The sequence below is a fragment of the Zalophus californianus genome, chromosome 1, assembly GCF_009762305.2.
Source record: "Zalophus californianus isolate mZalCal1 chromosome 1, mZalCal1.pri.v2, whole genome shotgun sequence".
Lineage (NCBI taxonomy): Eukaryota > Metazoa > Chordata > Mammalia > Carnivora > Otariidae > Zalophus > Zalophus californianus.
This window is the reverse complement of record NC_045595.1, coordinates 156,653,148-156,676,466: the sequence shown is the minus strand read 5'-3', so window position 1 is coordinate 156,676,466 and position 23,319 is coordinate 156,653,148. Positions and strand designations below refer to the sequence as shown.

The 23,319-nt window shown below is 34.7% G+C and overlaps 1 protein-coding gene across 8 annotated transcripts in view; it reads right to left on the bottom strand.

The window, feature by feature from the left end:
- Nucleotides 1–23,319, bottom strand: part of LOC113916432 — a 729,899-nt gene that overhangs the window by 185,318 nt on the left and 521,262 nt on the right. For 4 of the 8 annotated variants that reach the window (XR_004819960.1, XR_003517935.2, XR_003517936.2 and 1 more), the window contains one exon: nt 13,846–13,945. The exons of the other annotated variants lie outside the window; for them this stretch is intronic. Coding sequence is in view for 1 of the 4 variants with exons in the window: in XM_035726664.1 (XP_035582557.1) it covers nt 13,846–13,875 (30 nt within the window). In the remaining 3 variants the exon portion in view is untranslated. The remainder of the gene's footprint in view (nt 1–13,845; nt 13,946–23,319) is intronic. 8 annotated transcript variants of the gene reach the window in all.

Below are 23,319 nucleotides of genomic sequence, written 5' to 3'. Positions count from 1 at the left end.
TGGTATACAACTAAAGTCTCAGCCACAGATCCAATGGAGCATGGGAAAACCATTTATAAAAATTCCTGGTATGCCAGTTTAACTCACCATCAACAGCCCATCAACACTTCCTTCATTCTTTAGGTGGAAGGGGAAGATATTTACCTATTAAATGCTTTATTTCTTCTTTCATGGATGTCGTTAAGACTTGATTCAAGGCATTCTAGCTATTGCTTGACAGTAGCAATATTAATTATAACAGGACGCGAATGACCTGAACCCAGGGTTTCCCACCTTGAGCACAAGGGTTACAAATACAGTAAATAATGAAGCAAAAGACCAAATTATAAGTCTACCTGCAGCACCCACCCCCCTTTTACTTCTTCTCTCTATCCCTTCACCTCTTCTTCTCCCCCCTCTTCTCTGAGATTCAGATCTCTCAGTGACTTCCTGGGTAATCTGGATCCCCTTCCCCCCTCCCCCCTCATAGCCCACCCAGCCTTGTCTTGCCCTAGCCTACACTTCAAGGACAGAACTCTTCCTTCACTTCCTCCAGTCAAATTATATTGGTTCTTTCTTCTGCATTCCTTTTAGCTCCAATTAATAATCACTTGAAAGGAGCTAAAATAGTTTGAATGAGCTTTTTATGGTTAATAATAATTTAATATAGATTATTTCTTGATTTGAAAAAAGTGAATTTAAGAGTCAAAGGAAGAATCTGTTTTTTGATACCTCTTAGGCTCTAAGGGAATTGCCAGACAAGGTGAGAAGATTCTAATCAGAGGCATTGCTGGATGTTTCATTGCACTGTCTTGGACAAAAGATGAGAAGCCCCTGTAGATATATGGGAACCCCCAGGGGGACAGTCTGCTAACACAAAGGCAACATGGTCCAATATAAACGGAATTGGACCAGAATCAGGAAACCGAAGTTTGAGTATCAATAAACTTTGTCACCAAATGTTTGGAGAAATCATTCATTTCCTTCAGCTGGGAAGTGAGGATCCTGTATTAGCAAATCTCTATGGTTCCTTGCAGCTCTATGAAGGTCATGTCATGACTCTCTGACTGAGGATCCATTGGCTCTTCTGGTTTTGCTGCTTTCTCTAGCTAAAATTAGAGGTTCTGAATAAAGATGGCTACCAGCAGTTCCACATGGAGCCAGCCTAACTAAAGGAGTGTTGACACCCATCTGTAAGTTTTACGCTCTCTGCTTACTACCTGTATATGCTACTTTTGAGCTGGCTCCTTTATGCTACACAGATATTTTCTTAGCATTTTATTTCTCCCCATGTATTAATTCAACAATCATTTATTGAGCACTTTCTATATATGAAACACAGAGCTAGTCACTGATAACAGGATTAAACAAGATAGCTTCTCTGCTTCCTATGAAGCACAAATGAATCTACTGTTCTTGTCCATTCTCTCTCTCCCCTTCACTTCTATGCATAAACACATATACTTCTAAAACTACAGGTTTGGTATAGAAAAAATAAGAGGAATTGGATTTACATAATCTGCACCCAGTCCAAAGTACTGTTTATCTTCAACAAAAGAATATGATAATAATTTGTATTAGAAAATTATAGTCATTCAAATATGCACTTCAAAAGTATAAATGGTATTTCTTAACATGTGTTTTGAGGTCACTGATTTACATTAAGGACAACAATTTGGGTGGCAAGAAAATTATAAAGGTAAAACTATCTCTTCTGTAGATAAAATTCTCGGACAAAATCTGAGACTCCTGTAAATAGCCTCTGAGAAAGTGAGAACACAGAATATTTTCGTTTAGTCTTTTTTCCTCAGCAGATTTAGGGTTCTTATCCCTTCAAACTTTCTTTCCTGAATTAAAAAATAATAACTTCCATTTGTTGAGCACATATTAAATTCCAGGCACTTCCAATACATCATTGCATGTTAAGAAAGTAATGCTGCAATGTAGATACTATTACCCTCACTTTACAGATGTGAAAACTGAGGCTCAGGGAGGTGAAATAATTTGTCAAAGATCATACAGACAGTATACAGAGTTGGGATTTAAACTCAGGTCTGTCTTTGTGCAAATAGCTCCATAAGCATTTCTTGGCTCTACCAAGTCTAACTTTATTTAAAAAATAATCTTACTTGAATGCTTTGTTAGCAAACAAGGAAAACACTCTTTATAGTCTTTCTTCACATTCATTCATTGCATTACAAATACTACAATGAAAATAGGAGATGGTTAAGATTTTTCTTAGAAGGTCTGGCTACCTTTTCATATTTCTTTGGACTGAGATGAATAATTAAATTTGTGGCTCTCAATCAAAGGAAAAGAATGAGCTATTTGCTATATGAATATGTTTCTGTTATTAATTGATCAGATATGGATAAGGTGTATTATTACAGCTATATTTGTGAGGTATGATTTATGTTGTTCTACTGCATATTACTCTGTGCTGTTTTTCATTTTCCTGCACTTCGGACTTTTTGTTTTGTTTTTATGAATTTAGTCACAGTTGGTTGTGTTTTGAACTTTGCAAAAATGTAATACTCAGAAAATTTAAAAAAGAAAAAGAAAATATTTTCAAAATGATGTCAAAATCAAATCTACCCTCACTAATTTGATTTGTAGGAAATGGAGAACAAAGTATTGCAAGCAGAATGCTTTTAAATACATCCTAATTACTTCAATGTGCAAATGCATTGACTAAATCGAAGCATGCATTTAACACTTTGCACTTCAATTGTGCTTATTCATCTAAGTTCTACAGATAGCAATTCCACAAGAAAAAACAGGAGGTAAACTTCACTATGGCCAATCATTTTACAGTTATTGGAGGAAAACTACTGTTCTAAAGTTCAAGCTTACCTGTCAAGTCAGCTCCATTTTGGACTAATGCAAAAGACCATTAGTCCAACTAATGCAAAATAACAAATAACTTACTGCAGCTACTCAAGTTTTCCTGACTGACTTTGTCTTTCCTATTCTTCCCTTCTGCTTTCCATGGGGTAGGACAAAGGAGTATTTATACTTTTTGTAGCAAAGCCACATAAGTATTCAGCAGGGTAAATCATGGGGAATGATGCCATAAGGCTGGAGGTGATATGCAGTTTAGGCTGTGATGGAGTCATGATGGCAGGGTTACCTATAGTTTGGTATGGGACCAGCTACACCAGATCACCTGAGGAGGATGTTAAAAAGAGGTCACACTCCAGAGCAAATCAACTGAATTATCATGTCTTGAAGACCTCAAAGATCTTCCTTTTAAATGAGCTTCCCAAGTAATTCTTAGACTCTAAAGCTTGAAACACACTGGCATATCCACTTAAGCTCTCTGATTCTATATCCAGTGTGAGCCCTGCTGGTACACCTACCCTCTGTCCCAGTTGTCAAGATACATGTGCAAGTACAACCAGCTGTCCTGTGAGGAATTAATTCTAGTAATAATAGCCCAAGGGCTTAGCCAGGCATGATGCTGTCTGATATGCAAGATCTCATCCAGTCTCCAGAGCAAGGGCTATGAAATAAGCATTATTACTATTCTTATCTTTCAGATGAAGAAATTGAAATTCAGAGACTGAGTAGCTTATTGTGGGTTTCATACTAATCATTGCAAGAGCTCTTAACAATGACATTAACTCTTAGCCTTGTGCCTTGCAGAAAAGTATGTGGGTTTTTTTTTTTTTTAAGATTTGCTTATTTATTTGAGAGAGAGAGAGAGAAATCCTTAAGGAGACACCCCACTGAGTGTGGACCCTGATATGGGGCTCTATCCCAGGACCCTGAGATCAAGAGTGGGCTCCTTAACTGATCACTTAATTGGTTATATAATAATACATAGGGTGCAAACATTTGAAACCAAGTTAACTTTTCCTTCATTTATCTTTAAAGATACTAAAATCATCTAAAGTAAGCTGCTAATCTTTCATTAGTTCATTCAACAATCATGCACTTGGCCAGAACCTGAGGTAACAAAGATAAATAGGACATAACTTCTACCTTCACTGGAATTACCGTTCTGAAAAAGAGATGAGCTTGTGTATAAATAGTTCTGGGTTAACTTGTAGTCAGTGGAGGCCTGAGCTGGAGAGAGAGTGGTTCCTTCATCTGGCAGAAGGGAAAGAGGGTGCAGTCTGGAAATGTTTAGTTACTCCAGTACTTTGCCATTGGCTAGTGTAAAGAATTTAGATTTTAAAAAAGATTGCATTTTTACTTAAACGGTTTTGTTAGAAAAGGAATGGACAAATTCTACTTGTGTATTTTGAGCCAATAAAACTTTATCTGGTTCATTCTTCCTGGCATCTAACTGGGTTTCTTTTTTGGCTAAGTTCTGTGGACAGAGCCAAGTAAGTTGTTATGTTTATTCATTCTTACACAGAGTAGCCAAGATTCTATTCTTGAGATGGGTGCTTGATAAATTTTATCAGTAGTAGTTTATTCTACCAATAAAAGTGACTTTATACTGACATACTGGCTGTGTCCTTTACTTCATTTTCATGTGTCTCAATTACTCAAAATGCTATTATTATTAGATTATGAAATTTCTATAGGATGAGAAATTTAGAAGTTAAAAACAATTGAAAACATAGTGATCTAGATTTCTTCCCTTCTGATAATCTCATATACATGGTACATGTGCTCTGAGTGAGTCTATCAGTCAGAACTGACTGATAGACTAAGGAAAATGAGGTTCTAGAATGTCAGAGCACAAACTGATAACCGGAGGCAAAAAAAAAACAAAAAAAACAGACTCTGAGAAGGACTGGGCAATAGAAACAATGTGGTCCGATTCAGAAAATACATTCCATATCATATTCAATATATGATTCCAAAAATCTGTATCACAGATATTTCAAAAGCTTAATAAATTGGAAAAGCAAAACATTTTAATTCCATTAAGGGGTGATAAGTAGTAAACATGTATCCATCTCTTAAATTGAATTAGCATCAAATTTGGAATTAATATTATTTAAATTATTTGCTGTTTGCTTAAAATTTTTATTTTTCTATTATAGTATTTTTAGAACATTCAGAAATTAAGAAAAATTAAGATTTCTTAAAATTAAGAAAAAGAAAAAATAAAATATCACTTAATTCCACCACACAGATATTGTTCATATTTTAATGTATTTCCTTCGATTATAACCATACACTTTCACTTTTTAAATTTAGGATCATGTTAGGTGTATAAGTTTATTTTGGATCAGGTACTTTCTGTTACATTATTTCATGAACATTTTCTAGTAAAAGAATTTTTAAAAATATCTTATATGCAGTGATATCTATGGATGTCCCATAATTTGTTCAATAATTTCTCCAATTAAATATTTAGGTTTGTTTTTCTCTTTTTCCACTTATGTAAATGACATTGTGATGAACATCTTTATACATAAATCTCAGTCTAGAGTTTCTATTCCCGATAGATTCCTAGAAGTAAAATTACTGAGTCAAAAAGATACATTTTTAAAGAAAGTTTCTTGATAATATAATGCCATTTTACTTTGTGGAATTTCATGTCATTACAAATCCCCACCATCACTATATGAGTGCCAGTTTAACTGCACACTTACTTGCATTGAGAACTATTATTTTAATAAATAATGCCTTTAAATGCTAATGAATTATAATACTTCTTCATGTTTGTTAGACATTTGTATTTCCTCTTCTGTGATTTTTCTTTTCATAATCTTTTTAGATTTTTCTAAACAAATACTTATCTCAGTATCTTCATATCTTTTGCTTCTACTCCATCTCTGATGTTATCACTACATTCTGGACTCTCCTTATCTCATCCTGAACCATGGCATCATTCTGCCTGTCTCTATTCCAGATTTTTTCCATTTTGATCCATTCTATACATTGCTGCCTAACAGTACTTTTGAAAATACCATGCTGCTTTTATCCAGATCAAGGACCTATTATAGCTCTCAGTTATTTATCTATCAGCTAAATTCAACTGCCTTATTCAGGAGAAAATTAATCCCATTCTTGGATATTTCCTGAAGAATTCTGTTTAACTTAGGTTATTGATGTATGGAACCTATATGCAGTTAAATTTTTATGTGTGGGTATTAATATATAATAGAGATACAGACAGATACTATGCTGAATACTAGACATGAAAATTGGAAGGGGCTTTACAAAGCATCAAGTCCAACTCTTTATATTTACAAATAAAAAACTGACTCAAAGAGTTCAATAAATTACTCAAGAGAATAGAGCTAGTTAAATGACAGAACTGGGGCCAGAAACCAAGTCTCCTGATTCCCAGTTCAGTGACTTTTAAATCGAGAATAACAAAAATCATTTTTACAATTTAAAGAATAGAAACAGCTAGGAAGACAGTTTAATTTCAATCTGTTCTTACATATAAAAGATTGTTAAAATCAGCCACATAGGAAACTTGAGTGTTCTTATAAACACAAATATGCACTTCTTATAAATTGATCAAATGTGCCATTAAAATTTCCATAAAATTTTCACACTAGCAATGATCCAGTTTATACTAGTTTGCTTTTTTCTTGTTCATCTACATTGTTTTACTTAATCTACTTTGCTACAATAGAAGCATCGTATTTTTTTAGCAAGTTACAGATCATCATTAAGTTTCTTGTTAATATCTAGTGGTATTCAAAGGAAAATCCAATTTTCTTAGCATCTTCTATAAATAATTTCCTTTGACTGTAATTGGGGATTTTAAGAACTATCCTTAAAAAATAAAGCAATAAGAACTACTCAAAATGCTTCTATTTAGGGGGGCCTGGGTGGCTCAGTTAAGCAACTGCCTTCGGCCCAGGTCATGATCCTGGAGTCCCGGGATCGAGTCCCACATCGGGCTCCCTGCTCAGCAGTGAGTCTGCTTCTCCCTCTGACCCTCCTCCCTCTCTGTCTCTCATTCTCTCTCTCTCAAATAAATAAATAAAATCTTAAAAAAATAAAATTCTTTAAAAAATGCTTCTATTTAGAGTAAACAACATGAAGTATTCTGGAAGAACACAGGCTATTAGCAATTGAATATGATATTATTGATATTTAATCACTATTTCACATTCAAGAATCACACAGTACTTGGCAAATGAAAACTTAAGGGTAGTTACTGATGTGAGAATGGGAGTTGCCAGATATACTTATTATTTACAGGGTTAGGGTAGGATAGAAGGGGCAAAGATGGAACTAGCTATGAGTGGGACTAACTTGGATAGAGGCACATTGATTGCAAAGGGTTGGTTCACAAAACATGTGTTTGCCTAACAAAAGAATTGAAAGAAAGAGTACTTATTAAATCATATGGTGGCCCAACAGTTTATAAAATCCAAAGTTTAAATGAATAGGTGGCTCAGCAGAGGGAGACTTAATGACATTGCAGCTGTTTTCTTTCTCTGTATGCATGTGTGTATACATAAAACAGATACATTCGTTTCATACTCAACACATATTTACTAAGTATCTACACTCTGTGTTAGAAGCTCTCTACTACCCAAATAAGTGATTTAGCTTTTTGTGATTATCCTCCTTTACAGCTGTATTGTAAAACTAAAAATAATCTATAACTGATAACGTAATATAACAAAAAAAAAAAGAGAAATTGAATAGGAGGAGAAATGAAGAAATGGCATCCTAAATTTCTCATTTCATACAGCATACAATTTCATTAATGATGATAATTAAAGAAAATAGGACTGGAGTTTTAAAAATAATAGTAACTTTTATTAGAAAAATAAACTATGCTTTATAACTTCTAAACTGCTAGATTAATAACAAATAGAACCATCATATATCAAAAGAGGAAGAAAAGAGAAAGAGAGAAAAAAAGAGGGGGATAGAGACATGACCAAGGAGGTATGAAAACACAGACAATATAAAATAAAATTTCTGAGGTAGGACCAGATATATTTTTACAAAAATAAATAATAGTTAATTTATTAAAAATAAAAACAAACACCATAGCATAGTTTTTTTTAATACAAAATTTAAACATATAATGGTATTTTAAGAGCACTAGTTTTGGTAGTGGAGAAACCTGAGTTCAAATCTTACTTCTGCCATTGACCAGTTATAACCTCTTTCCTAAAGGGGAGTTTATTTAGCCTATTTGCCTCAATTTCCTAGTTTATACAGTGGGAATAAAAGTAACTGATTATAGAGAGGATTGAATAAGATAGTATCTATAAAGTTCAGTGTCTAGTCCAACTAAACATTCAATAACAACTATTATTTATAATACTTGTTTTAAAATGATATATCTAAATAAAAGAGAGGTGAGAATCAAAGGAGTGTCACTTAAGATATACTGTTAACCAAAAAAATTGATATAGTATAAAATGAGAAAACTGAAGAAGCAGAGTGAAATTTAAAAAAGAAAGTGATCAGTTTTACAAAGAAACTAAAAGCAGCAAAGGGGGTTGAAGCTATAAGCCTACTCAAATCTGGACCCAGAAACACACAGAGGTGGCTGGGAGTCTAGTTCTTAGAGTAATGAGGCTGAAAGGCTCCATATGAAATGGTGGACCTGAGGCTGGCTCACTACTTCAGTGAGAGGCTGCAAAAAATATGGCCAACTGCTACCTGGGGCAATAGCTTATAGAGCTGTGGGCACTGAGAGGTGGAAGGATAAAGACACAGCCTCATGATCAAATACCCTTAAAGAGAAAAAGCTGAAAACTACCACTACAACATTAGGATTGGGGCTAGGAATCCAGGAATCCCAATAGAGGTAACTCCAAAACCACTAGTCAGGGATGTATGAAGAAAGAAAAAAAGAGGAAGAAAGAAAACTAAGAGACAAGTAAAAAAAAAGCCTTATGACCCACCTTAACCTGCAAAACAAAATTCTAAAACATAGCAAGGAATCTAATGATAAGAAAACAACCAACAAAATTAATAATTAGAACATTCACTACATGTGAATTTGATTTTATAGAATTGTCTGAAAATGACCTCAACATGAATATGTTTGTAATGCTCAGAGATAAAAAAAATCATACTTAGAATAAGAAATTATTAAATAACAACAGAGAACAACAAGATAAGAATAGGTGAATAAAGAACCAATCAGAAATCTTAAAAATGAAAAATATGTTCATTGACATTAAAAATGAAATAGGATAGTTTAAGATTGGGCAATTTCAAAGAGGGTATTAGTGAGTTGGAAGGTAATATTAAGGAATGCACTCAGAAAAAAAATCACAGAAAGTAAAATATATTTTTAGAAAATGAAAGAGCAATTGAGATATGTAAATTGACTAGGAAACACCAATATATATCTTATAAGAATCCCTGAAGAAAATGGAGGTAATAACAAAGAAACAATAAAAGAAAAGATAATAACTGAGAATTTTCTAGCATTAGAGACCTGAGATTAGAAAGTAAACCCTGAGTTCATGACTGATAATTCAAAATAAATCCATATCTAGACACATTTGAGAGAAACTATAAGACATCAAGGATACAGAAAAACTTTTAAAAGTCACCAGAGGGAAAAGGCAGACTACCTACAACGAGATGAAAACTAGATTGACAGCAGATTTCTCTTAAGTAATGATAGTTAAAGAACAACTGTGTAAGATTGAGTAATATCCTCAACTGCTGAACAAAAAAACCCAGATAAATTGCCATTTAAGATAAATGATAAAATAAAAACATTTTTAGATATATAAAAAGAGCATACTTCCCAGGACTCTCCCAAAAGAATTACTAAAAGATGTAATTCAACATGAAGAAAAGTGAACCCAGAAAGGAAGCCATATCATCCAAGAATAAGGGTGGACACAGCAATAGCTTAAATATATGAGTAAATATAATTAGGCATTAAGTATTAAAATCAATGATAACCACTTTTGCATATGTTTTAAAACAAATAGACAAAACTAAAACTCCATTCAATTATTATAACAGATTGATAATTAGTAAATAGATAAAACATGCTAGGCACTTTTTTTTATATTAAGGAGAAAGCCAGAAATACTAAAAGGTGGATTATTTTTTATTAGAAAAATATATAGTAAGGTATACATATAAAAATTTTAATATGAGCACTAGAGAAATAGATAAGCCACCTACAGATTTCAAGTCAACAGTAAAATGCATGTCACAGGTCACAAAGAAACTAAAAATAAATTTAACTGAACCCATATAAAACACATCCTCTCATTATAATGCAATTAAATTCTGGATCAGTAATAAAAATAGAGTAAATTTATGTTTAGAAAGTAAAAACATACTTTTGAGTAACCCAAGGGTTAAAAATAAATCAAGCAGACATTACAAAATATTTAAAATTGAACAAAACTACAAACTAAAACAAGCTATGCAGCTAATGAAAAACTTGGAAGAAAACTTAGAGAGTAAAATTCATCTTTGAAAATAAGAAAAAGCATCGAAATTAAATGAGTATTAATTTAACACAGGAATCTAGAAAAAGAAAAATGGTCTAAACTATAAGAAAGTAGCCTGAAAAAAATAATGTTGATAAAGCACAAAGTAATGATATAGAATACAAACACACAATAAAGTAGATAAACAAAATCAAAAGACAGGTTTTAAAAAAAGTAAATGAAACAGAAAAATGTCTAACAATGAGTAAGAAAAAAGGCTCAGATAAATAATATTGGGAATAAGAGGGGGGCCTATTGAAGATAAAATTAAAAATCATGAGACCATTATGAACAATTTTATGCAGTAAGTTTGAAAGTGTAGATTAACTGTTAATTGTATATTTTTCTTTAAAAAAAGTATTAAAATTGACTTAAGATGAAATAGAACATTTGAATAAAATAATCATGGAAGAAATTGAACTGATAATCAGAAGTCCACCCTACTCTACCTTCCCACTATGGACAGAAAATATCAGGTCCAGATGATTTTTCAGGCAAGTTTAACAACATTTTCAGAATAGGTAATCCTATTAATATGACTACTATTTCAGAAATAGAAAAGAAAAAGAAAGAAATGAATGTTGCTAAACTTATTTTATGAGGCTAATATCACCATGACACCAAAACTCTACAATAACAGTTTAAGAAAGGAAAATTAAAAACTAATCTCCCTGTACAAACATATTACATAAAATATCAGCAAATTAAACTCAACAGTGGATTAAAAAAAAACACACCAGGACCAACTAAAGTTTTTTTCCAGGAATGTAAGAAATGTTTAATATCAGGAAATGTATTAATATCATGTAAAATATTACCATATTAATGGGTAATTTTATCATATTATTGATGCAGAAAATGCACTGGATAAAATTTGACTGGTATTCCTGCTTAAAAATGCATTGCAAAGTATAAATAGATGGTGGAAACTTCCTTAACACAATAATTTCGATTTATCAAAATGCTAAGCAAAAGTCATGTTCACCAAATTACCATTAAAGTAAGAAATAGAACAGATATTCATAATATCATTGCTTTTATTCAATACTATATAGAGTTCTTTGTCATGCAATATGACAGGAAAAAGAAATTGAACACTTAACTAGAATTTAAGAGAGAAGCTGTCATTATTTACAGATGATATACATGCCTATGTAAAAAATCTAAGAGAATTTTCAGTTTAGTTATTAGAACTAATAAGAGAGTTCAGCAAAGTTGCTAAATATATACCAACAATGACCAATAAACAATGAAAAGGAAAACAGAATCTACACATGAAAGAACAAAAATCTAAGTAATACGAGAAGAAATCTAACAAGATAGCTTCTAGCAAGACCTTTGTGGTAAAACTTATAAAACATTATTAAAGAACATGAAGGAAGATCTGATTTAGTAGAGGAATATAGTCTGTTAATGGGTAGAAAGACACAATTTTATAAAAATGTCAATTCTCCTCCAGATTATTCTCTAAAGTTAATGTAATTACAAATAAAATTCAGCAAGGCTTTTGTAAAACTTGACCAACTAATCCTAAATTTATATTGAATAGCAGAAGGCAAGGGGAGTCAAGAGAGTTTTAAAGAACAATGTAGAGAGATTTGCCTTATCAGACAGCAAGAATATTATAAAGTTATGATAATTAAGGCACTGTGGTGTCAGCACAAAAATAGAGAAACAGTTTATTGGTTGAAATAAAGATCCTAAAAACATTTAATGTAGGCAAAAGATGGCATTACAAATTAGTGGGTAAGGATGGCTAACTTGTTAAATGGTGCTGGGATAATTGGATTATCCCAGGAAAAAGAATAAAATAGGGTACACGTAAGATATCACATACAAAAATAAATGCCAAGAAGTTTAGAGATCAAAATGTACAAGCTCAAACTGTTAGAAGAAAATAAAACTGTTAGAAGAAAATAAAAGAATGAAGAAAATAAAGGAAGGCTGTCATATGGAAGGATTTCTTAAATGACATAAAAGCATTATATATGTGTGTGTGTGTTTCTAAGTAGGTTTCATACATAGCATGGGGCTGGAACTCACTACCCCGAGATGAAGAGTTGCATGCTCTACTGACTGAACCAGTCAGGTGCCCCAGCACAAACTATAAAGGTTAAAATATCAATAACTTAACTGCATTAAAATTAGAAACTTTTCCAAAATGAGCTACTACAGACACAGATTAAGAAAATATATTTGTAATCTCTATTGCCCAAAGGACGAGAATCCAGAACACTACAACCAAAACCAAAACCAAAACCCAAACCGGTCCAAATAACAATAGCAAAACAAATGACCTAACAGAATGATAGGTAAAGATACAAACAGGCAACGTACACAAAGAAATCCCAATGGTTTATAAGTAAAAAAAAAAAAGAAAAAAAATTAAATGAGATATTATTTAATACCTATCAAATTGACAAAAAATGTAAAAGTCTAACCATCCCCAATGTTATGAAGTATGTGGAGAAGTTCTCACAATGGCTAATGAGTATAAATTGCTACTACCCCTTTGGAGAGAAATTTTACATTCCTAGTGAAATTGAAAATGCATGTTTCTTATAGTTAAGCAACTCCTCCTCCATTTAAAAACATGTATAAAAATGTTAACTGCAGTATTAGTTGTGATTGGGAAATACTAGAAATAACGTCTAACAATAAGAGACTCAACAAACAGATTTTAGTGATATCTATAGTAGAATACATTTTATATAAGCCATACTATGGCTATTGGCTTATGTAAAACTAATTCATAATGATAGAAGTCAGAATAGTTTTGCTTGTTTTTAACCTTTTGTTAAAGGTTTGGAGAATATCACCCTCAAGAGGGCACAAGGGACGCTTCCAAGGTATTGTGAATGTTTTGTATCTTGGACTGGGTGTTGTCACATGGATATATACTTATGTAAAAGCTCATCAAGCTATATACTTAATTTGTGTACATCATTTTATGTAACTTAGAATAATAAAAGACAAAAAACAGGTTTAGAAATAAGTGTGCCAAATATTTGTTTAATTTGGGTGTGGATTCTTTTGTGTTCACATTATTCTTTATATTTTTATGTGCTTGAAATATTTTATTTTAAAATAATTGATAAGACAAAGACTACAGCTCTTCCTAACTAGAATTAATCAAGGTGAAAGGAAGCTCTAGCGTCACCTTCTTTTCACTGTCCCTGACAATAGATCCCAATACTCCAGGAATCAGCAAACACTTCACAGCCAAACATACTTAAAAAGTGTTTTGTCAAAGCAAAAGCAAAACTTTCAATTCATCTCTTGACTACGTGTAGAATCTAGGCTTTCTTAAGTGAGTCACCAGCAGTACATATTGTTGATATGATGCTACCAATGCACAGAAATCATCTAGTCAGGGTTTCAAAAGATGAAGTGGGGGGTGCCTTGCCAAGGACTTTTCTGATATGAATCAACAGGTGGTTGGGCATCAACATTGCTATTTGCTCATGCATTTCACCTCTGGTTTCAGAAAAGAAAAAAGAGACGATACCTTTTCAATGCTGTATTTCAAGTCGACCATGTGGAAGGCAAGGTTTTATTCCAGCCAATTCTCTTCCTCTCAAAGCATGGAGGAAAAGTGTCAGCCACTGCTACTCTCGCCACCAGCCACGGTACAGATGTTTGGAAAATGCAAAAACAGAGAAATGAAACAAAAAGAAAACCCTCAAAAACAAAGTTTTGCATAAATGAAAAATAGAGTATGTAATTATCATGGCTGCAAAAAGGTAAATGCATTTTTTATTTTTCCCTTGTGCTAAACTAAAAGAACTAAAATGAACAAAAACATTGATGTTTTAACTTAATCAGTGTTTTGTTGAAACTGACAATTAACAAGGAACAACTCAAACGTGGCTAAAAGTGGGAATAAAAACCAGATTTCTTTTAATCTGATAAAAGATTTTTTATATTCAAGAATGTTAGAATATGACCTACTTAAACGAATACTTATTAAAGGAACAGACCCATTTAAAAATATATGTTTTGTATGGTGACTAACATAACATAATAAAATTAAAAAAAAATGTTTCCAGGCGCCAAAATGGGAATGGGGTAAGTGTTTCTTTGAAATCTTATAAGAGAAAACATTTAATTGAAATTGTAATGGTTTCTTATGTGACTCAGATAAACTACAGCTTAGGAAGAAATGTCTCCAAACTATTCAAATGTACATCCCTAAATTGGCTTAGCCAGGGCACAACCCCAGTTATTCCAAAAACAAATGCCCCGTTAGACTTAAGTACATCATTGTGAATTATTCAAATGACACTGTTTGTTTAAAAGAAATTTTTAGGCCTAGCTCTGCCACAATCTTGTTGTATATCTTTGTTCACATTATTAAACATCTCTGGGTCTCAGTATCCACATTTCTCAAGCGTGAGTGTGATACAAAGTCATAGACTATCACTGAGTTCCTTTCCAGCCCTAAAACCCTATGAATCTAATGAGATTACTCTAGCATAAGAATTTTTCTTTTCTCTCTTCCTTCCTTTCTTTCTTAAAATAAATAAACAATCAAATAAGTAAATACATATTAAAAACACATACACATACACTAATCAGCTATCCCTCAGACTAGGAAGAGAGAACATTTTTTATTGTTGGTGCCATTATCTATTCCCTAACATGTATTTAAAAAGAGAGTTCCCATAAAAAAAGACTTTTATTTATTTTTTTCCTGAATCAAAAATAGCATATTATTTCTTTGCCATTTAAGTTCTATTAAAAAAATAAAACACAAAATCATTACAGAAATCCTATTAGGAACTTTAAAAAGAAAAAGTAACTAGAATTCCATTTAAAATTCCAATAGTTCATTTACATGTGTTCTTTTACAGAAAATATAGGTGTCCTACCTCAAACTACCTTCACCTCCTTTTCCAGGGGTAGTATCCTTAACTGTGGAAAAAATAGGACCCTCTCTCATACCCTTCCCACCTGTCTTCTGAGGTAACAAAGCGGAGGTATAGATTGCAGTGTGAGATATTTGGAATGGGAGTAGAACATTTCATCTGGGAGACAGCACTGTGGTCAGTTCACCAAATCTAAAAGAAAGGTAAGCCCAGTCACTACTTTGGCAAGAAATATGGGTTCTCATGGCTGAACGATGATAACCATTTTTACCCAAGACTTTTAAAAATGAAAGCACCTGAGGCAACAGGAGAAAATAAGTCTGAGAATGCAAGTTTTTCTCGTCTATATTTAAACCAGACAAGACAATATCAATGTACCTTTAACTGAGGGTCTAAAAAAATACAGGGCACCTGACACCTTGATGAGTAAGAGACGCCTAGCTTTATGCAAAGGCCAAGTCTGAGGGTGAAGGCTCCATTGTTCCCAGGGCTTATACGCCCAGGGCACCAGCGGAGACACAATACTCTGGCACAACAGGCCAGGCTCCTGTTACAGGCTCCAGCTCAGCTCTGTGCGCTGATAGCCTGGGACCCACCACACTGCACACTCAAGGAACACCAAGGATGGGTCCCCCAAGGGAGGAGGGCTACTCAAACAGCGAGGCAAGAATTGGAAGTTGTACAGTGTATGAGCACTCCCTACTGGCAGCTGAGGTTGGAGATGAAGTGGTGGTGTCTTAGAGAGGGCTGTCGAAGGTTTCTGTGAGGAGGCTAATGGACCCACCTGACTTTTCATGGACAAGAGCATGGCTCTGACTAGGTCTAGAGAGTTCCAGATGCTATCCTGAATGAGGAGGAGGCTAGGAGAGAAGCTACTGATGGGAGGAACTCCAAGAACTGGCAAAAACGAGGTTTGAAAGCTGGTATATACTTTTCATTAACTTTCCCAGCTATTAACATTTTATAAAGTATATATGGGTCCCCCCCCACGTGTGTGGGTAATAGAGGAGGTACAGTAGGAAATGAATTTCTGTGCAGCTCCCTTTATTCCAGCAAGAGAATCCTTGGGACAGTGCAATGTGTTGGCAACGTTTATGTTTTACCAGGAAATCCTATCCATAACCCGAATGGAATTGCCTGGTGTGCCCCCAATACCGCTGTGCCTAGGTTCCAAACAGGTGGTCCTTGTTTATCTGTACAGCCGAGGGCAACAATACTGGTATCTCCCTAGTGCTCCGCTCTGTTGGGGTTCTTCTGTAGGAGAAGATGAAGGTCAAGATGGCAGCCCACTAACAGCAGCAGTATTTCAGTTGCAGGAATAACTTGCTTGTCATCAACTTGTTAATGCAATAGTCAAACATTTCTTTGACATGTACAGTATCAGCTAACTTCAACAGATAAAGGGTCTAGAACAGGAAGATGCTGCAGATGCTTTAGCTCCGAGGAAGGCTTAGCAGAGCCAAAACGTCAGCAGGGCCTGTTTGTTCCATCGTTTCCATCGGGCTCTGGGAAAGAAATGTTAGATTACTGCAATGACAAGTTTGTGACAAGCAAGTCATTTGTGCAACTGGTGCGCTCCTGTTTTTATCTGTTTACCATTCAGACTTGTGAATGCCATTTCAAGCACTTACAGGATTTCTGGCTCCCATTAAGGGGAAATGGTTCCTCCATGTTTAGAATTTTCTGCCTCAAAGAAAATTACTAAGCAATTATTTATTCCTGTGGTCACAGTGTCACACAAAAGCACTCGAGTTGTTTAGTTGGACTCTGAATCATGAAATGGAGTCCTGTAGACTGGATAGCTTGGAGCATCAGGAATTTCTCGTCTAGTTTATTGGAATGACTACAAAGCAAGCCTGTGAGAGTCAATAAAATTGTGGCCAGCTTGAAATACCTTGCTCTTTTGCTCTGGGATCATATATCAAGGCCATATGCTTCAAGGCACATAAATTCACTTGTAATGAGTGGATCCTGAGAAGCCAAGGCCTGACTATGTCACAGACACTGACATGTGATCTAACATATGATAGTTTTGGTGACAAGGACTGCTTTAACTGTTGAGAAGGGAACTTACACAGCTTTCTCCCTGTATTCTGTGGGTAAGCAGAGGGCCAGTCCAGACCCAGAAAACATTTTAAGCATGTGGTAAAAAAAAAAAAAAAGTAATATCATAATATAAAATTTACTGGGGATCATCTTCTCTAGGCTGACTTTTTCTCAGTAAATGGAGATCCTGGCAGATTTCAGATTAAGATTTCAAGACTGATTCACTGGATTCCTCATCTGAGATCACCGAGTGACTTCTGGTGAGTCATTTTAACCTCCTGGGAAGAGGGTATAAAATAATAATACCTTGTTCACTCAATGTGAATTGGGCTCAGGGTCAATATTATCAGAGATGAAGAGTGCCTTCAGAGTTCAAGGACAAGAATAGTATTTCCTAAAAGCCATGTATTTTTTTATGATTTAAAAATATTTGCACACTGTTAGCACTGAATTTACAAATAATTGTAGGTAGACCTTTCAAAGAACACAGAAGCATGAAGTTTTGAAGCAGACAGATACCATAGTATCTGGGGAAGTAGGTCAAAGCTGAAACAGTGTGGAATGTCAGGGACGGAACAGAAAGTAATGACGTAAAATGAGGCAGAGCTTGGTATGGGTGACCAGACAATGTTACGAAATGGATAACAGTCCTCATTGAATAAAAATTTTATTGTCAATAATTATTTGCCAGACACTACATGTGTTACACAATTTACATGTGTAATATAGTCTTTACATGAGCTCAATGGTATATGCATTATAATTTTTTTAACATGTGGAAACTGAAACTTAGAGAAATTTAAATAACGTTACCATAAATCTGTTAAGTAGCCCAGATTTGAAACTAGCTTTCCTCACTCTTAAGCCCTTATACTCTTAACCACTGGAGAACTAAAGTCATTTCCACTGCCTTCAGAAGACTTTTCTCTCTCTGGTGTACTGGAAAACATTTTAATCTGTAAATGTAGATATTCAAGATTTCATATAAAAGACCAGTGAGAATATTCTGGCTCTAGCTGTACTGCCACCTTTCTTAGGCCCCTGGGAAAGCTGAGCCTCGTCAAGATGTCGTTCCTTTTGCCCCAGCCTGACCTATTCCTACTTGCATACCCTGGGAAAGAGGTGAAAGTGATTCCAACTTAATCACGTATCTCTGCTGTGAAGGCAGGGTGTTTGGCCGCATCTCCTGTGTCCATGCCAACTCCCTTCTCTCTCTTCATGTGTACAGTCTTTAGTTCCCCTACTCTTTGCTCCCGTATTACCTCCAGGGAGCCTCCTTTTGTCACTCTCTGCTATTCTTTTTAGGTGGGGGAAGGGGTGGACACCTTTTTTTACCATGACAAGGATTGCTGAGATGGTATAAACTTCAAACTTTGCACAGAATGTATCCTTTGTTCAGTCTTCTGCTTTGTTTCTCTTTAATGATAGCTTTGCCACAGGTCCCATCCTTACGTAACTCAGAACTATGCAAATCAAACTGGTAATCGAGAGACTTCTAGGCAACTTGGCCTGCAAATGAGTATGTGTTCAAGAGGTAGGAACCTCTGAGGGAGGTGTGTCCTCTGAATATTATGTGTCTAATAGCTGCTTTCCTTGTAAGAGTGGCAAAGAATAAGCTCAGTGAAATCTGTATTGACATTCCCTGGTCTCTTTTTAGTGTGTGTTCAGAGAGGGTCACAAGAGCATTTAGCTCACACAAACTGTGCTTTGTTTGTTTTTTATGATATTTCTACCTTTTTTGTTTGTTTGTTTGTTTTAGCTTCTAGGCATTTTCCCAAGCATAGTATTCTTACTTAAAAGCTACTCAAAAAGACCCCATGCATAATGTAAAATAATAGGATCAGCAATGTGTATAGAGCCCTAAATAACCAGTGGCCTGAGTTTTGACCTAGTGCCTGAGTTTGCTTATGGTAGCCATTCAGCCTTTGCTGCACACCAACAGGGGACATGGGGGCTCAGCCTAATAGGCAACCCAATGCTGCTTTAGAACCCTTCTGTACAAAATTTGGCACCAAATAAGGTTCCTTATGTTGAACCTTAAGCTGTCTTTCTAAAATTCCCTTCATGGCTTCTAGTCTTTTCTCACACCACCTTTCAATCCTGAGAGCTTTAGGGGATCCATAATTTAATGGCTCATTTAAAGATACCCCTTGTGCATATCATATACCAATAAGTGGGTTTTAGATTGTTCTGCTTTGTCCTTCTCTCCTCACCCCCCTTGAGTTAAATTCCCACTCTATTCCTCTGACAATGCTGGAAGAAATGAAAGTCAGTCAGTCTACTAAGTTTTTCATTTCCATTTGGATGTAGACAACATGTGTGGCAAAGAATTCTTAATCTCTTTGATTTTCTGTCCTAATCTGTGGAAAACCTTGCTAGACAACATCAGGCAGATTTGATGGTTACAGCTATTTATAGGGTAACCATATAATTTATTGTCCAAACCAGGACATATTTTGTGAAAGGCCTCTGTGAATAATTATATCAAGACCATAGTCACAAGCCAGAACTGTCCTAGGTGAATCTATACAGTACCTTGCACATGCCTTTACTCCAGTACATATCTCTTTGTACCAGAGTTACCTATTTACATGTCTGTTTCTCTCACTAGTCTGTGAGCACTCTTTACTGACGGAAATTTATTTACCTGTGTACCTCCAGTTCCTAGATGAGGGCTTGGCAAGTAGAAAGAGTGTGGCAGATTTTTTTTTTTTTTCCTAAATGAGGATGTCTTTCCCCTAATCACATTCTGTGGGCCTCTGCCCTTTTTTTTATAGCAGATACCACCAACACTTAACTGGCTTCATTTTTGGGGGATGAATCAAAAACACTTCACTTAGTACAGTAGGAAGGGAATGATGTAAGTTTAATGGTAATGGGTTTGACTTTGAGTACTGACAGCAACAAGCAGAGGGTGAAATGTGATAACTTTTCCACTAAAAGTTTATAACTTTTCACAGAACACTGAACAATATGCTCTAATCTCTTTGTTCACAAGCACATTTCTTTCAGCAGCTGTACTACAGCAACTACAGTAAATCAGTTGTTAAAGGAAATGATCAGAACATAGTGTGATGGCGACATATGTGACCATATGTAACAAAGGTAATGTCCTGTGATTCCTGAGAATTGTCCACTAAAACCCTGGTGGTCCTGCTATTGCTTTCACATATGCCAAGCACATTTAGAAGTCCCTGTGGCTTCCAGCAGCTTTGCCTCTGAATAACAGTGACTTTAAAAAAGAGAGAGAAGTTGGGGTGCCTGGATGGCTTAGTTAATTAAGCTTCTGACTCTTGATTTTGGCTCAGCTCATGATTTCAGGGTTGTGAGATCGAGCCACACCAAGTGTGGAGTCTGCATAAGACTCTCTCTCAAAGAGAGAGAGAGAGAGAGAGAGAGAGAGGAAACTCCTGAAAAATGTGAACCACCTAGAGAAATCATTCCTTCTCTTCTCCCTGACACAGGTAGACTGTTACAGGAAGATGTGAAACGATCAGGTTTAAGCTAAAGAGCTTCACAGAAGACAGTCCCACAACTTCCCTTTCAGTATTCAGAAGCCTCATTATCAAGAACCTACCTCATTATCAAACCTATAGATTTTCTGTCATAGGATAAGCATATTTTATTACAGTGGGTCCTCAGTGAAGAAAAGAGAGAAAGTCTCATTTCTTATTTCCCTTAACTTGCTTAAAAACTGGTATTAGCTCAGTATCTCAACCTTCCTTTTTCTAAGATGAGTAAAAAAGTCTCAATGTCTTTGACTTTTCCTTAAAGAACATTTTTTCTCAAAATGTTAAATTTAAAAATTTTATTGGGAGGGGTTTTATAACTCTTTCTTTCTAAGATGCTCATTCAAATTTTAGTGAATTCAGAACAAGCATGATTAAGTGTCTGATCTATGCTCAGAGGAAATAGTAGAAATGTCTATATTTTACATGCTTCTTATACATTTCACTATTACAGCTATTTTTAAATTTCTGTTTTACCTCTCACACTCTTGATTAACTTTCTATGCTCTACTTCTAGATGCTATTTTGCCCACAGAGCTAGTCATTCTTTATTTTCAGTCCATTAGTGACATTTACCAAACCATCATGGTAATGGAAAATACAAGACTTAAAAGAAGATTCAGAAAAAACACAGTTAAATGCCTTCCCTTGCAGACTCTTTAATTTGTGGAGAGAGAAGAAATGTCCCACATAAAGTAAGCAACATGGATATGTATGTTCAGGTGTGTGGTATTAGTTTAGCAGCTATTAACATATGCAAGCTAGTACAGTTATTATGAAATTCTCTCTATATATTTATATGTGGTGATGGGAGTAGTGGAATGAACTGCCACTTGGGAGGTTTGTTTTCCCTCTTGTGAAGAATGCTAACATTAATCGTTATTTAATGACATTCTATTTATTTACTGTTTATTTCAAATGATTGTCTTCTCTCTGAAGTCTCAAATTATTGCTATTTGGCCACTGTGCATAAAAGCACCATACTTTAAAAGCATGTATTCCCTGTCCTCAACATCTAAAATAGTGATTTACAACCATTTAGAATCTCTGGTGTCCTGTTGTTAATGTGATTTTGCATCACTTTTCCCTGCTTACTCCTTCTTAAAATATAATTTTAAATTAAAATGGATTTTGTTTTGATATATCGAAATGCTACTGATAATTTAGACCACACTGAGTTTGTTCATATTGGAAACCATGTGTCTAGATAATCAAGGTAATCAAAGACCAGAATGCAGGACAGACACCAATGGCATACCATTTCTACATTTCTCCATATTGACTGGTCCCCTAAAAAACATTTCCTTAGAATTCTAAAGTGCCTGGCACCAAATAAATAGATTAGAAATTTGACTGATTGATTGTCATTTGAGATAAAATTTAAAGCTCTGCTAGTTAAGTGGAGTGAAACCATAACTCTAGCTTTGCCTTAGTTCACCAGAACTCTCACTGGGCCAAGAAAGGAAATACATTAGGATGGCATTGGGTTGGTTATTACCTAGTGTCCTAGCATTGTCAGAAGACTGACAAATCAGTTTACCAGGGTTTACCTGGGATATTTCCTTGCATGGAAATTAGATTGTTAGATTCCATGTCAACTTGCAGATAGAAGTATTAAAATAGTTGTTTTCAGGTACAGTTTCTCAAATAGTAAGTTTCATTTTGGCAGAGAAGAGACAATGAAGGTAGATGTGAAAGTGTCATCACCCACAAGCTGAGCTAGAGCATAACTGCAGCCTTCCTAGGTGATTGGCCACAGAGCACCATTTATGGCCAAAAGTTTGAATTTCTATATTGATCTTATTTTTAAATTACACTTAATACAAATATAACAATGTTCTAAATAAGCAGCTCATTTATTAAATTTCTAGAGAATCTTCCTCTAAAATACTTCGTCCTATCTATTCTTTTATTCAACCTATTCTCAATTTTTTACTAGCCTCTTCTTTTTATATAATTTTACTCTATAAAGGTCTATGGTATATTTTCTAACAGCATAATCTATTCTTATATCTGTTATAATTAACTTAATCTATTAATCTAAGCCCTAATCTAGTCTATTCCAAGCATACAATTCTAAGAGATTCACATACAAAACCTAACATTCATTACTTCCGGACACATATATGGTCACTGGATCCATGACTGCTAGTTAAGCAGGTAGCTTTTAAGTCACTATTACATGAGTAGAAACTGAAAAGTATATACTTTGTAATTATTGGGAAAAAGAGGTCTTTGATTATAGAGAAGCATATAGTTATTTCAAAAGCTCATTTTTTTCAAAAAGAACAAAGGCAATGGTCCCCACTCTGTTGTATGTACATCCAAAATTCAGTATTCGCTTTTTCTTTACACTAGATCTGGAGGTGAGTCCTAAAAAGTACTCCTTAACACTTCTTACCTAGGGTCCTTTTAAGTTGAAGGTTGGCAAATAGACTTTTATGAAGGTCAAGGTAGTAATCGTTATATAAATCATTCAGTCATTCTTAAACTCAGAATAAGAAAAACAATTTATTGGCTAAAAAATAGGAGGGAGACAGATTTCTGAGTAACGATGTC